Source organism: Tympanuchus pallidicinctus, unplaced genomic scaffold (assembly GCF_026119805.1).
Source record: "Tympanuchus pallidicinctus isolate F22 unplaced genomic scaffold, pur_lepc_1.0 scaffold22, whole genome shotgun sequence".
NCBI lineage: Eukaryota > Metazoa > Chordata > Aves > Galliformes > Phasianidae > Tympanuchus > Tympanuchus pallidicinctus.
This window is the reverse complement of record NW_026294739.1, coordinates 7830417-7845612: the sequence shown is the minus strand read 5'-3', so window position 1 is coordinate 7845612 and position 15196 is coordinate 7830417. Positions and strand designations below refer to the sequence as shown.

The window sequence follows — 15196 nt, the reverse complement described above, 5'->3', positions numbered from 1 at the left end:
TGAGATCCTTTTAAAAATCGCCGAAATGTAACAAGCAGATAAAAATTGGTATGGGGAAGTGAGAATAAGCAATGCTAGCCTGGTCTCCCAGATGTTTCTGCAAAGCAGCACAGTGTAGATAAGTTTAAACCACATGGCCTCCTTCTCTGATGGTGGTTGTGTCAGGGAAGGAAACCATGCTTCTCCCAGTAACGTGCCTTGGGGATGGGCAAAATAAATGTAGATCAGCCGCAGACAGCTTTCAATTACATACCAGACAGTCAGGAACGGAGGGAGTATACGCAGTGGGGAGGATGGATAAATATCCAGGATTGGCCTTTTCATTCATTCCGTAGCTCTCTTATCCTCTAAAGGAGGATTAATTTCCTCCTTTGTAGTTCAGTGGGAGCAGGGATCAGTTTTGGTTCCTGCAGCAGAATGTTCTGGGCAGAACTTGAGATCTGTGCCCAGAACGTACCACTTCCAGCTTTCATTGCTCTGTGTTCTGTTGTATTCACCCTGTATATAAATACTATGTATCACTTACAGAGCTGTCCTTCACCCTATTGTTCCAGCACTTGACTGTTGGAAGTTCAGTGACTGCAGCTCAGAGCATTTTCTTTCCCCTGAGCAGCTTTTATAGTAGAGCAGACCACCACCCCCCTCTTTTCCTGTTTAGCTGTTCTGCATTCTTTGCAGATAGGCTGCTCTGCATTTATGCTTGCTGTGTACCAGCTGCTGTCTGGACTTCTCAGAGGTCAGCCTGATTGATGCATTGCATATGGTGTTTGCATGAAAACCTGTGTGCTGTTTTTACTTGAACTTGATTTGCACATGGGATTATGTTTAGCCAATGGCTAATTTCTTCACTAAACCCTGGTGTCAGTGAGTATGTGAAAGACGGTTGTTTTCACTGGAAGCATGACAGGCAAACACTGTTGATTCAGAATAATTGTAACAAAGCCTGAGAGCTTATATCCACACTGTTTTTTTTCCCCGATAGTTCCCATCAGCATTCTTCCAAGGACAAGCAGATCTCTGTGGCTCACTTTGCTATGAAATCCTGAAGTGCTGTAACCACAGGTCACGTTCGACTCAGACGGAGGCATCTGCTCTACTTTATTTTTTCATGAGGAAGAACTTTGAATTTAATAAGCAGAAATCAATAGTCAGATCCCATCTTCAGGTGAGTCAAGTGTAAGATCATCAGTATTTACTTGATGTGCATTGTTCTGTCGTTATTGCTATTATTATTATGCATTGCAGCACAGCAGTTCATTTGAATTCCCCAGACAGTTCTCTGTGGCAGTTTGATTTTTCTGCCAAGTTTGAAGACATTGGGATGAATTCTCTGTTCTTGGCCTATTCGGCTCCATTCCAAAGAGAGACAGCTGTGAACCCAGCCACATGGCCAAATAAATCAGATATAAGGGTATTCTTGAATTGTGTGCGTTGCTTACAGCACTGAGAATATTGCTGATGAAGTAGCTAAACAGAATCCAATAATATATTAACGGAAACGTATTGCCCAGTAACAATGCTCTTATATTGCAAAAATGAAAAGCTTGCTTACAATCCCTGCATTCAGAGAATGTAATGATAGGGCAAGGCATAGTGGCTTTAAATTAAGAGGGTGAATTTCCATCAGAAATTCTTTGCTCTGAGGGTGGCTATGCACCGGAAAGGTTACTCACAGAAGTTGTAGATGTGCCATCCCTGGAAGTGTTCCAGGGCAGGGTGACTGGGGCCCTGGGCAGCCTGATTCAGTGGGAGGTGTCCCAGCCCAATGCAGGGGGTTGGAACTAGATGATCTTCTAGGTCCCTTAAACACAAACAGTTCTATAACTTCTTAAAATAGGTCTAAAAGAGCATTTCTGCTTGACTAGAACATTAAGTTGCATTAAAGCAGGCATTAAAAAAAAGTTTAGAATCCTTGATTTTCATTGCTAATTGCACTCTATTCTTCTTTTTTTTTTTTTTTTTTTTTTTTTTCCATTTGTTGGGCTTTGTTTCTACTCTCTACTTGTACAGCTCATCAAAGCAGTGAGCCAGCTGATAGCAGATGCAGGGATTGGTGGATCCCGGTTTCAACATTCACTTGCAATTATAAATAATTTTGCTAATGGAGACAAGCAAATGAAAGTAAGAAACTTTTTATTTTATCAATCACTACCTCTTTCAAAATATCAACAACTTCAGAGGAGCAAGTGTTTCTGTGAATAAAATTGCTGACTTGGGTTACACAGTGACTTGTGCATATGTAGTATGCTTTCTGGGGCAACCAGACATCAATGAATTCACAAATCACAAAATTAATAATTTAGATCAACAGATTTCAGATTGAAATGTATTTGCTACTTGCTGCTTAATTTGTTCTCAGAAGACATTTGGCTACCTGATATCAGAGAAGATGCTGTGCATTATGACTGATGAAACACTACCACAATTAGCGGTCTTTAAGTCTACAAACTGTCCCTAATCTGTTCAGTAGATGTGCACCAAAAACAAGCGTAACAGTGTAAATTGTGTGTATGCTGTTGAAGTGTAAATCTGTTTTCAACCAAATGAACTACGGGGATGGGGTGTTGTTCCACAAGCAGAATGGGAGCTCAGTCAAGGGTGCTGCATGTGGTTCTTTGGATGGTTTCAGTGATGTATCACTTATCTTTCCCAAAGAACGTTAATTTCCCAGCAGAGGTGAAGGATCTGACCAAACGCATCAGAACAGTTTTGATGGCCACAGCTCAGATGAAGGAACATGAGAAAGACCCTGAGATGCTTGTGGACCTGCAGTACAGCCTAGCAAATTCCTATGCCAGCACACCTGAATTACGCAGAACCTGGCTTGAAAGCATGGCCAAGATTCACGCAAGAAATGGAGATTTATCAGAGGTAATTTATAAACAGATGAGTAGGAAATGCATTTGTCATTAGGCTGAGATGAAAAGAGCCATGAAAACAGATAACAGCAGTGATTTAAGAGATGTATACGATCTGTCATACACTGGAAGACAGGTTTGAGCAATGCCTTGAGACGTGATGTGCTTATTACGTCAGTTTGCTTAAGTGTGACAGTGCCTGACGTGTGCTTGAGCAAGACTTAAAAGCTTCTGATGGGGAAGATGTATCCAGCATCATATTAGCATCTCACCGGCTTCACTCTTAACAGGCATGTTAGTGTAAGCGAGGTTTTAAACAGTGCTTTATTTACATGCAGGTTTTTGTGTAATTCTTTTTTTTCCCCACCTTAAACAGTGTAGGAGAGAAGTTGCATATTTATAACATAGCCTTTTCAACAAAAACTGAATGACTGATGTGAACCTCTGTACTTAGCCCAGCATTACTGTGTTTATTAACTGATCTTATGTTGTTCTGTTGAGCAAATTTCCTGGTGTCCTCATTTACTACTTAGTCTGTGCTTTTATCTGATGCATTTTGTGAAATGCAGAGAGGTTTCATTGTTTAATCCTTTAGGTTTCATCATTCAGTCCTTTGTTTGCTCAAAATGTTACATTAATTTTGTTTTCTATCTTCTGCAATGTGACTTGTCAGTAATGAAAGTACATGCCCATTCCTTTTCACACATGTGCTAAGTCAGTGTGCTTCATATACACGAATCTCGGTCTCTCCTTGCAGGCTGCTATGTGCTACATTCACATCGCTGCTCTCATTGCGGAGTACCTAAAAAGGAAGGGTAAGATCAATATGTTCAAAATCAACCCTATGTATTTATAAATCATATCGTTGAAAATAATTTTTGATTGTTCTACTTTCCTTACCTTTAAATAAAGTATTCTTAAAACTGCTCAACTTCTACTAAATACTTTATTTTTAATACATTGTAAGTACTAGTCTCAGCACTAGGACAGTGACAGTATGTTTTGTGTGGAGGGTTAATTAAATGTTTAGTAGAGTAGCGCTAAAAGAGAATGCTTCACTTGTTAATGTGCTGTTATTAAATATGCATGTATTAACACATACCAGTAGCAGTGTACTAATACCATCTTACGCTATCATAGGTTACTGGAAAATGGAAAAGATTTGTCCCTCACGTATGCTCCTGGAGGATGGTCAAGTCTCTGATAGTAATGTGTTACTAACAACTCACACTGGAGGAAGTGAGTGCTCTAACCGTGCCTGTTCATGGGTCAGATAACGTGGCTAGGGAATGAATGTTCTTCAACTGATCTGGAAAAATATCTACCAAACTGAAAATATTTATAGTGCATGTTGATGGCTGTAACAGCAAGCAAGTAATGTCAGAAGCATTGTGTTACTTTCCTGATGCTCTTTGACTGGTTTGATGAAATGCACAGAACAGCTCTGGCTAAGGGTTCTTCTGGGGACAGAGCAGTCTGCTCTTCATTAGCAATCTTCTCGGGTCAATTGGTGTTTAGCACACAAATCCATATTCAGTTTCCTTGACTATCCAAAGCTGGGGGACAAGGGCAGAATTAATATCAGATTATCCATATGTAACTTTGTGTAGATAAAGATTTTTTTTAATCTGTAATGCTAATTAGAGAAATAAAGTGCAGGCTTATGTCTTTGAAATGCTTCCGCGCGTTATTTAGTTCATGAAATGTGTGTTTTGAAGGAATTTTCGGCTTGAGATATCTTAATAGCATTCATAAAGAGCAATTTCCAGGGACAAAAGCTGAGAAAAGAAAACTTAGTTTTGGAAAGACCATGGTTCTCTGATATCTTGCAAGTGTCTGCGGATAAGATGAAAGGGGCTTTTGTACACAGCAGTATTTCAGGGATGTCTCACTTTTATACTTTGTATAAATAACAGATCACAGTAAACAAAGTGAAGAACTTTTGGGTAATTTTAAACCTACGCATCAGTAAAAAGATAAGTTGCTCAAAACTCTTCTGAAACTTGGCAGAAGGAGGGCTTCCCTCAGCAACCACTCTGAGCTGTCTACAAGAGCTCCTCGAGCAGCACGGTGGTCACGCTGCTTTCCCAGGGCAGGATAAGGAGCACAGCTGTCAGGACATCTTTGAGCCCAGCAGAGGCACAGCTTATTCTGGAGTGGCCACCTCTGCATTAGCTGATATGAGCCTGTGGCAACTGTGCCTCTCTGTTAGGAGACGGGATGGGTGGAACGACTGCAAGTCCCAGCATTTAGTGTTGTGCCTTTATTGGTTTCATGAGTATAAATTGTCACCCCTTTACCTGCAATGGTAATTGCGTTGTAAAGGAGTGTGGCATGCATAGCACTGCACAGCTAAGGAACTGAAATGCCAAAGGGAAATAAGATTGCATCAGAAAAATGTTGCAGTTACCCTTTTGCCTGAGCAAATTGATTTACTTCATAGAGGAATTGTATGATAGTCTCATAAACTCAGTCAGTTCCATTTGTACTTCTCATCACTTGAGCTGTGGGAAAGAAAAAGTAACAAACCTCATCAACAAAATCAGCTTTGTTTTAATAGCATCAACTAAGTTTAAGGGTGTGGTGATTCGGTTATTAATTGATGTTGTTTTGACTTGCACTTCAAGGCTTATTTTCCATGGGATGGCCTGCTTTTCTGAGCATCACCCCCAACATTAAAGAAGAAGGTGCTATGAAGGAAGACTCTGGGATGCAAGATACTCCCTATAATGAGGTCAGTGGCATTAACTTTTATAGACTTGTTTTATACTTACAGTCAGCAGTATTTCTAACGGATGCCTATGCAACAAATTACAGTGAGAGTGCATTTCACCCAACTTTAAAAGGCACGCTGCTTTTGAGTGAAATACCGTAGCTGTTTTGCTAAATATCTGGGATAAGTATTCAGCTGAGCAGAACATTAAGTATCGGGGTTGGAGCCCACAGTGCCATCCTGTTCTACTGAATGAGCAGTCAAGTATTACCACAACTTCCAGTTCGTTGTCTAAAGAAGTGCTAGGTCACCAATAGCTGACTAAACATTGTGTGATTGGCCTAAACTTTAGTACAGAAGATGCAGAATAACAATAAAACAGTGGGTAGGTACTTTTCCTATGCACTTAATAACGAAGTGCTGTCAGCTATTGACTGATACGATTCTTTGTGGAATTGCAGAACATCCTGGTGGAGCAGCTGGAGTTGTGTGTTGAGTACTTGTGGAAGTCTGAGAGATATGAACTTATTGCTGAGGTTAACAAGCCCATCATTGCTGTTTTTGAGAAGCAGAGGGACTTCAAAGTAAGTTCTTTTTTATTATGGAAATCAGTGTAAGCCAACAGTAAAGATCAATATTTTTAAACTAATGTGCCTTCTTTACAGGGAATATTTTGTTCTTCCTGTCTGTAATTTCTCCCTTTAGTGCTTCATGCTATGAGTAAATTAAAAAAAAACTTTGGTTTCTTTTCAGCATCAGTGCAACCATAAACAAACAAAAGCTTTTCAAACAAATCAACCTGTAGAGGTTATCAAAACCACAGCAACATCCTGCTAGCCATACTTCATTGAGATTCTTTTTGTTATGTCCCTCGTTACGTGTCCCCATGGAGAAATCTATCTCAGTTAATCAATGTATGTTTTACATATGTTTTTAAACCAAGATCACATTTTCATTGTATTTGAGTTCAGAAATAACTGATAAAGTGTGTGATGGCTTCGTGACGCCAGAGTTTCTTCATTTCTTGTTTACTAGTGAAATTCAAAGCATAACGGATAACCTGATGATGATGTCATATACAGATTTTCTGGTTTAAAATTAGTACAAAGGAAAAGGAGCAGGTATAAGCTGTATCTTGAAGAAGCAAGTCCTCAGATTTAAACTCACTTGAACTCTTGGCTCTGTACACAAGACTGTCATTTGTAGTGGGAGCTGAGGGCAACATACCATGTGTGGAAGCTGACTGGGGTTGGTGGTGCGTTGCCCTTCCCTGCACTGAGGACACTTGCTTCCTCTGACCACTTTGATAGTTCCTATCACTGCTTTTTCATGAGATGAAGTGTGACCCTGCACATGTGGACACTCTGCTATAAAACCGCATGCTTGGAAGATGTCAGAAGCCTTGAAATAATTCTTTAATGTCAAGGTTTAACTACTCCCTTGACACATGTAGCTATCTTTGCAAAGGTTTGGGTATCTAGTTAAGCAAGCCATGCTTGTGCAGAGCTTCTCTGTCATTTCCTGGAGGACTTGCTCCTCCTCACCTTTCCTTTTGCTCTGTCTCTCCATGCAGAGGCTGTCTGATCTGTACTATGACATCCACCGCTCATACCTGAAGGTTGCAGAGGTGGTGAACTCTGAGAAGCGTCTGTTTGGGCGATACTACCGTGTTGCATTCTATGGGCAGGTAAGCTGACTCGTGTTCTTTTGTCTTCATGGATTCTTGGATTTCAGCCAGTACTTTCTAATCTGCTGTATTTCAGGGAAGCTAAAACAGGGAAACAGTCAGCAGGGAATCATGGAGTAAAAAGTGCATCATGGGTCAAACTCTCAGGAGGCCTTTACTCAGAGGGGAGATCACTCAGTTGCATCTGTGCAAACTCTACATTGGATTTAGAGGTGCAGTGGAGAACAAACATTTACATCAGATTTAGTTCTTGTTTTTTGTCAAGCAAAACTGAGACTGAGGCAGAGCAGATTTTTCTGAATAAAACTGAAATGAAACTGAATAAAACATCTTTCTTTTATATGGCCTTTTCTTCTCACAGAGCTTAAAGCAGAGTGGTATGCAGTAGGTTTATGTTCTATTTCTCTCTGTCTGACTTCTGCTTTCAGGCCACCTCTGATTCTGTGCAATATACTATAGAGTAGTTTTATTCCCTTTGTTGTGCTTCAGCATCCTCAAAGCATTATTTTGTGCCTTCTTCCACTACAAACCAGTGTAGAAATTCAGCATGCTTTTTTAAGACCTATTTTTGACAAGCATACAAGTAATACTTTAAAATAAGTTGTGTAAACAACAGATTGAAGTGAATCATTCTGTTTGCTAATTAGATTTTAATACAGAAATTTGCTCTTTTCTCCTTTTGATCTTATTCAAGGCTGTGGTAAGTCTAGTTCTTTTGCATGTTTTGTTTAATTCTCCTCACACATCTTCCATCCTTCGCCATACTTAACATTAACTTTCCTGCACTCTCAATTCTTTGGTTTGTGGCAGAAAAAATAATGTTCCATTCATCGTTGCATCCTGCAAACTAATTTTTGTTTGTTCAGTTACCCAAACTACAAAGCTGTATCTGTCACCATGTTGTATGTGCACTGTGGGGTTCAATGCTGTCACCTCATCTCAGTGACAGTTTCCCTCTCAGCTTCACTGGGTGCAGGATTGAACCCCTTCCTTCTGTGCTCAAAAACTCAGTGTCACTCTAATGCTGTTTGAATGCAAGACTGCTTTCCTGGCCTGTGCAGCAGCTCCAGAGTGGAAGGCTGTTGTCCATCTGTGTTTGGTGGCAGGAGTAACTGAGCACCCTGGGCATGGGGCAGCCACAAAGCCCCATGATCTCTTCTTAGGAGCATGCAAATTTGGGATTCAGAGGGCAGTGATGAGTTCTGGCTCTCCCTACAGATCAGCAAAGCTTAACTTGCCAAATGCAAGAAACTGCTGTACCTGAGGAAGAGTAGAGTTTTAACTTATGCCCTTCCTCAAAATCGGGACAGTGAAGGGGAAAATAAGACTCTCTGCTTGCAACTTCTTGCTGGGGCTGCCCCTGTGCTGTCCCCCCACCAAGCAGCCAAGCTCATGGAGTGGGTAATATAGCTGCAGCAGTTCTGCTCAACTGGGTTAAAATCTTTGTTACAGGGCGATGGCTTTCAGCTGCTGGTGCCGCAAGGGCAACTTCATTTAAACAACTTTAGTGCTTGAAAGCATATGACTTTTTCATAGCTGTGTGTTGCTCAGTTTATTCCCTGGTGCACATGGATACTGAGCTCTAAATGCAAACAAGCACAGCTTCTTTATTTCCTTTTGCAGATGAGATTTTATGTGGCAGAAATTGGAACTGCTCTGTACTGCTCCTTGCAGAGACATAGTGACTAAAGCGTATGGCACAGTGCAAATAATTGAAGGTAGATTATTCCCATCAACATTACTGGTGCCTCAATTACCAAGGATAATAGCACTCAGTGTTGCAAAACTGATTAAGGAAGGTATACCAACACACCAAGCACCACATGAGATGTAGGAATTACAGATAGGGATTGACCACATGAAGAATGGAGAGAGAACTGTGCGCGCCCACATCCTGCACATTTCTCCCCTGCAGAAGGTTTCTTTTCTGCCTTTCTATCAGCTCCTTTGTCCCTTGTGCCGTTTGCTTCCATGATGGCTGTACAGGTGGAAAGGTGTGGAGCCTTTTGTTTCTTCTATTGCCAGAAATGCTTGCGCCTCTGTGCCTGTTATATTTTTACCGGAGAGTTTTATTCACTAGTTCAGAGAGCCAGATCTCAGGGCAGCTGCTGTTTTAGGCTGCAAATTCTGTTAAGGCCTTTGGTGACAGCATCTCATTGCACCACCAAGTGGCCACACTAGCTATGGGCCAGGGCTTATGATTTTATTCACAGTTGAATGTTTTGAGAGATCAAGATCTTTCTTGAATTTATATATATATATATATATATATAAATTATATATACATGAGAGCTGCTGGTTATGTTGAATAGCTCAAAACTTGTGCTTTTATAAGCAAAAACCATCCAAGACATGGTTCAGTGCAGTGAGCTAAGAGTAAAGCTGAGGTTTTGTTCTCCCATCTGTTCAATCAGCTCTCGTAGTTATTTGGAGGACAGACTTTCTTAGCAATAAGATATCTGCAGGTTTATGTCTGAAGATGACAGAATGATCTTTTCCACATTTGCTAGTAAAGCAGCTGTAATAGCTTCTTATTGAGTTGTGCACAAGCCCACTTAGTACAGGAAGTGATGTTGGCACTGCACACTCGATACAGGCAGAAAAGAGTCCTCTAAATAACAAATCTCAGCCTTTGCTGGCTATGGAAATGCTGTTCCATGCAAGAACATCTGAGTGAGTGCTAGGTTGTCTCTGGTGCTAAGGAAATGAGTTGTTGGTGTGCTTTCCTCTCTCTTTGCAGTGGGGATGTGCTTGCTGTAGTAAGGGATTGGAGCACTGGCCCACTTTAGCCCACATAAGCAGCAATCTCATTTCCCACCACCATGCACTTGGCCTGTGCAAAGATCATCTTTAAAGCATAAGGCCTCATCTCATCCTGCCTGCTGTGGGAAAAGGGTGTGCTTTACCACCCAAGGGCAGGGAGGAAATGCACTGTGAGCTTTAAGGACTGCACCTGTGAGTATGCAAGGAGTAAAAAGGGCCCTTTCAGCACTCTCACACCAACATCTGGGATCACAGCCCCACTCACAGCATGGCAGAGTGCAGAGGAAGTCCATCACCATGAGGTGGTTCTCTCTTCACTTACATTCAGCTGCTCCATGTTAGTAATTTTCAGGTGTAAAGCTACACTGTTCTCGAAGGGCAAAAACAGCCAGCATGCAAATAGTCTGGGAATATGCTTTGATAGTGTGACCCTGGCTGCTTAACATTTTAGAATCCTTAAATTGGAGGATATTTGGCTCCTAAAAAGTATTTAATCTCGCTTTCAATAGTCTTAGGCAGACATATAGCATATGGCAGACACGATTATTTATAGCTCACAATTAACTTCTGTCCACTGAAATACTGCAGGGAATTTGTTCATAAATGCTATCTCCCGTGTTAGAGAGGAGACAGAATTTGTTAGCTGTGTCTTTTTATTTTAGAGGGGTTTGTGTTGCTTTTTACCGTTCATCTCAATTTTTTCCTGAGCAGCACCATTAGCAGAGGTAGCATCCTAGCAAGCCATGCAGCAGATTTGGTCCTTGCATATAAATGCTGTCCTGCGGCATGCAAACAGAACTAGCATCTAAGATAAGAGGATGAGCGATGTTCTAGGTTGCTATGTGATTAATTTGGAAAAGGGCCTTTTTTTGTCTTAGTTTTGGTATTTGCTTTGTTGTTTGTTAAAAGCATTGAACAGTGACAGACAGCGGATGTTTTCTGACAGAAACAATCCTAGCAGCGTGATTGAGTACGGTTGTGTGAAACTAATGAGGCTTTCAGCTGTTTCCACATAAAGTGGTATTTCTGCAGTGGAAACAAGATCAGAAACCAGGCTGTGATTCCGCACATCCTTTCTCAGTGGCATCAATAGAAAATGACAGCTCAGTAAATGTTAATAGGGTGTCAGCTTTTTGAGCTCTAGATTTGGTCTCTAATTACCTATGTAGCTCTTCCCAATGCCTGCAGTGATTAATTGATTAATATTGTTAAAAATGGCACAGTGTTAGAAGGTCATGGTGAGGCTAATTAAGATACTATCAGACAAGCTGCTGGTGCTATTAGTCATTTGTTTTAGTAATGCCCACAGTACTCTTGGCACTTGTCAGATGTGAACAGGTGTTTTCTTGTCCCTTGTCCTGACTGGAGGAGAAGCCACAGATATTTGTTAATCTCTGCTAAAACAAAGCTCAGAATTAACAGCTGATTTATTACAAGACTGTATATTTTTGTAAAATTTGCCTGGTCTATTATTTTAGTGACCAAAGTTTGGAATATGCTTCAGCATGAAAGGGCTTAGGTGTTGTTTGTTTGTTTTTTGGTTTGGTTTTTATGGGTTTTGTTTTGTTTTGTTTTAAATGAGTGCCTGCCACAGATTTTGGAGATTTCTCCTGACTTCATTCAGTTGTGCTACTCTGTTTTTCAACAGATTGCAATTTGCCAGGGCATGTTGTAGAATTACCTGCCCAAGCTACATCATGTTTAGTTTAAAGGGCCTTGGGCCTGGCATTGATAATGCTGTCTTTCTTATCGTTATCCCTGCAGCTTCAGGTATTTTCCACTGGGTCACTTTACCTTGCAGTGAAAGGGGTACAGCTGCAGCATTTAACAGTGCCAAATTTCATCAGCAGCATATGAAATGTTAGAGGGAAGGCTGGTGCTGCTCAGGGTGCTGGGATGAATCCAGTTGTTGAAGGGTCAGCTGCTGCTTTCTGCTCAGCTGGGATTGCTGCTCTCCACTGTTTGATATACATGCTCATAGCAGCTGTGTCTCACCGGTAGCGATGCAATGCCACATTAATTTTCTGAGGCCAGTGCTGCTTCTGAAGATGCCCCCAGAGTTTACTCTTCAGCTGCCCTGGGCAGACAGGTCTGTTCACTGGGGCTCCTTGTGCCACAGCTCTGCCCATCGCTGCAGTGTTGGGGGCTGTGCCACATCCTAGCCAGGCTGTGCACCCAGCAGGCAGCTGCAGTACTTGTGGTCTCATACTGTACTGTTTCACAAGCGAGTAATTTAACCTATTACAAATGAAACCTTGTTAAAACTCCAAGTTTTATTTCCTTAGACTTTTTTTTTTTTTTACATACACACATCAGAATTCTAGAGAAGGTGCTGTCACTGTTGAAACAACTAGATCTCTTATGGGAAAATGTGTATGAGTGATTTACTGGGTAAGTTAGGAGACACCAAGCCAGTGTAAAAGCAGACATGAGGCAGTGTCTGTGAGGATGGAGGGTGTCAATCCTTTACTTAGGTGCTGAAAATGGCATATTGGAAGCACTGGTGGGTATACAGACATATCCTGGGTGCCTCCCTTAGGCTTTGCCTTGCCCAGTGTGTTCACTGTATCCTATTTCTTTCCAACCAGGGTTTTTTTGAAGAAGAGGAAGGGAAAGAGTATATCTATAAGGAGCCCAAACTAACTGGCTTGTCTGAGATCTCTCAGAGGCTGCTGAAACTGTATGCAGACAAGTTTGGAATAGATAATGTGAAGATCATCCAGGATTCCAACAAGGTATGAAAGACAGGATTCCTGTACAAGAAAGAAAAGCGAGTTCATGTTTTGTGAGCAGTTTTTTGAACAGATGTGAACCGAGTGTGACCCAGTTTTGTAACCAAAGAAGCACCTAGCCTCATAGCATGGGGAGTGTGTATGGAAATGCCAGTGCTATAGCAGTGCTTCACTGCTAGTGGGAAGAGAGCCAGCGTGCGCATGCAGAGAGCATGTGAATGTTTCCTGTAAAGGAGAAGCAGCTCTCATTCACTTCTGGATTATCTTTGATCAAAAATCCCACTGTTTTTATGTGGGTATCTAGTTAAAAATGTTTGTATTAATTTATGGTCTGAATACAACATTTGGAAGCCTCATTTTTGTTGATACTACCGTGGTAGATAAAAGAGATAAATGCCTTGACGGTCTGTCACACTTAACAAAATGTTGTTTGCTTGCCACTGTTACACAGGTGAACCCCAAAGACCTGGATCCAAAGTATGCCTATATTCAGGTCACATATGTCACGCCTTTCTTTGAGGAGAAGGAAGCAGAAGATCGAAAGACTGACTTTGAAATGCATCACAACGTCAACCGGTTTGTGTTTGAAACACCTTTCACGCTCTCAGGAAAGAAGCACGGCGGTGTGGAAGAGCAGTGCAAGAGGCGCACCATCCTGACCAGTACGTCTGCTTGCCCCGCCAGCCTGCTTTGGGCAGCAAAGGCTCACAGTGCATTCGTGTGCCAGCTTTCTGCAGATAGTAGGCACAGCACTTTATGTAGAATGATAACTTCTCTCTTCCACGTGCCTATTTGCAAAGTATGTTTGTTCGTAGAATCCTGCTGACCCTCTTAGGTGAAGTTGTTTTCATTTGTGAAGTTGTCAGCTTTTTTTTTTATCTTTCCTTGTCAGCATCCTATAATGATGGGGTCTGGGAGGGGTTCTGCTGAAGGCAGCTTAGCACTCAGAAGTGTTCTTTTAATAATAAACAGAAGAAATTAAAAGCAAGGTAGGGTGCTTGTTCTGCTGTGAAGAGTAAGTCTTGGATAAGAACTTTGTCCGCATGGAAGTAAGACACATTACATAGTATTTTTAATGTGAGAGGCAAGCTTTCACATTGGTGGTTACAATCACTGTTTTAAGGCAGGAATGTAGGGAGAACTGCGTGTCTGTTCTTACTGAGTCATGTTAAACAGAAGACATTCAGTTCTTTATCATGACTGAAATCTCTGTGAAACTACTACTGAAACCTGACCTGTCTGAATTTTGGCTGGGAGCATGAGGAACTGCCTGAGATAGAAGCATTGCTCTCCTGAGCAACAGTAGGCAGGGAGGATGATGTTCACAGCAAAGGCTTCTCAGAGACAAAAATCCTGTTCTCCACCAACTTCAGCTCGTGTGCTTCCCCAAAGGGCAAAGTGAAGAAAGGTGCTTTCAATGTAGGCGTAGTGACCTCAATGTTTTGTTCTGGCAAATCAGAAAAGAGGTATCTGTGTCTGGGGGCATCTTGTTACATGACACAGCTCTGTTTATGAGAAGAAGAAAGGAAGAACTGCTTGTGTGTGGTTTTTTGAAGTGCCTCAGCAGCACTTGGGAGTTTTGAGATCTGTACGGAAGCAGGCAGCTTCTCTAACTTGAAAGTGCAGCCATTGTGGTACATCTGGCAAAAACAGAGAAAGCTGTTGGTCCAGCAGAATAATTTCCTTTGGCTGTTACATGACACCATCAGCTGCCAGCAGTCTCAGCCTGGCTCCATCTTCAGCATTAGGGGGGAATTTGATGACCTCTCCCCTGCTTTCCATCTGGCAACTGCCTCACCTTGGTACTCTTCTGTGAAGGAAACACTGTTTTCCTTTGGATCAAGTCAAATAGTTTTGCTTCCTTCCTGTGCTAACGGAAGTGCTTTTATTTTGAGAAGAAAACAAAGCTTATTAGGACAGCTGGAGGACTAATGGCAGTTGTTTGTGCTCAGGCAAAGTTACTGGATGGCTGCTCGGCATCCCTTTTTCAGAGTCCTGCCCTTGTATTGTACAGAGCATGAGGGTGATATGGCTGCAATCTGGCTCTCTACCATGCCTGGTTGTTACTTGACCTTCCAGCTCTGCAAGTCCTTGGTTTCCTGCTGTGCAAGGAGTGACAGCCACCCTCTTATATGGAGCTCATTTAGCTCTGAGCTGCCTGGCACCATATGCTCATTGGAGGAGGGCCTATTTGGTGTCTGTGAGGTCTTACAAAGTGTGTAGGATAATCAGGAGAAGGTTAAACAGCTCAGATCAGGCAGTACCCCATGCTGTATCATTGCCAGGTTTCTTGACATCCATGAAAATGTCTGTACTGGAAATAAGAGGCCTTACCAATTAATGATTCCCCTACCAGCTCCCATAGTAATTATTAGGTTGAATACTAAAACTGACTCCTTACTTTTTTTAAGCATGGCACTTTGATAATGATTCATCTATTAGC

At 41.7% G+C, this 15196-nt stretch overlaps 2 protein-coding genes across 10 annotated transcripts in view; both read left to right on the top strand.

Moving 5' to 3' along the window:
- The window catches only part of SERPINE2 (serpin family E member 2), a 606689-nt gene that overhangs the window by 400435 nt on the left and 191058 nt on the right, over window positions 1–15196 (top strand). The window lies entirely within an intron of this gene.
- DOCK10 (dedicator of cytokinesis 10) overlaps window positions 1–15196 on the top strand; it is a 136339-nt gene that overhangs the window by 115616 nt on the left and 5527 nt on the right. For 8 of the 9 annotated variants that reach the window (XM_052686394.1, XM_052686393.1, XM_052686392.1 and 5 more), the window contains exons 43-52: window positions 983–1165; window positions 2011–2121; window positions 2656–2871; window positions 3616–3673; window positions 3999–4097; window positions 5486–5592; window positions 6033–6155; window positions 7145–7258; window positions 12610–12756; window positions 13205–13415. In XM_052686394.1, coding sequence (XP_052542354.1) covers window positions 983–1165; window positions 2011–2121; window positions 2656–2871; window positions 3616–3673; window positions 3999–4097; window positions 5486–5592; window positions 6033–6155; window positions 7145–7258; window positions 12610–12756; window positions 13205–13415 — 1369 coding nt within the window. The remainder of the gene's footprint in view (window positions 1–982; window positions 1166–2010; window positions 2122–2655; window positions 2872–3615; window positions 3674–3998; window positions 4098–5485; window positions 5593–6032; window positions 6156–7144; window positions 7259–12609; window positions 12757–13204; window positions 13416–15196) is intronic. The other variant, XM_052686397.1, reaches the window with a different exon arrangement.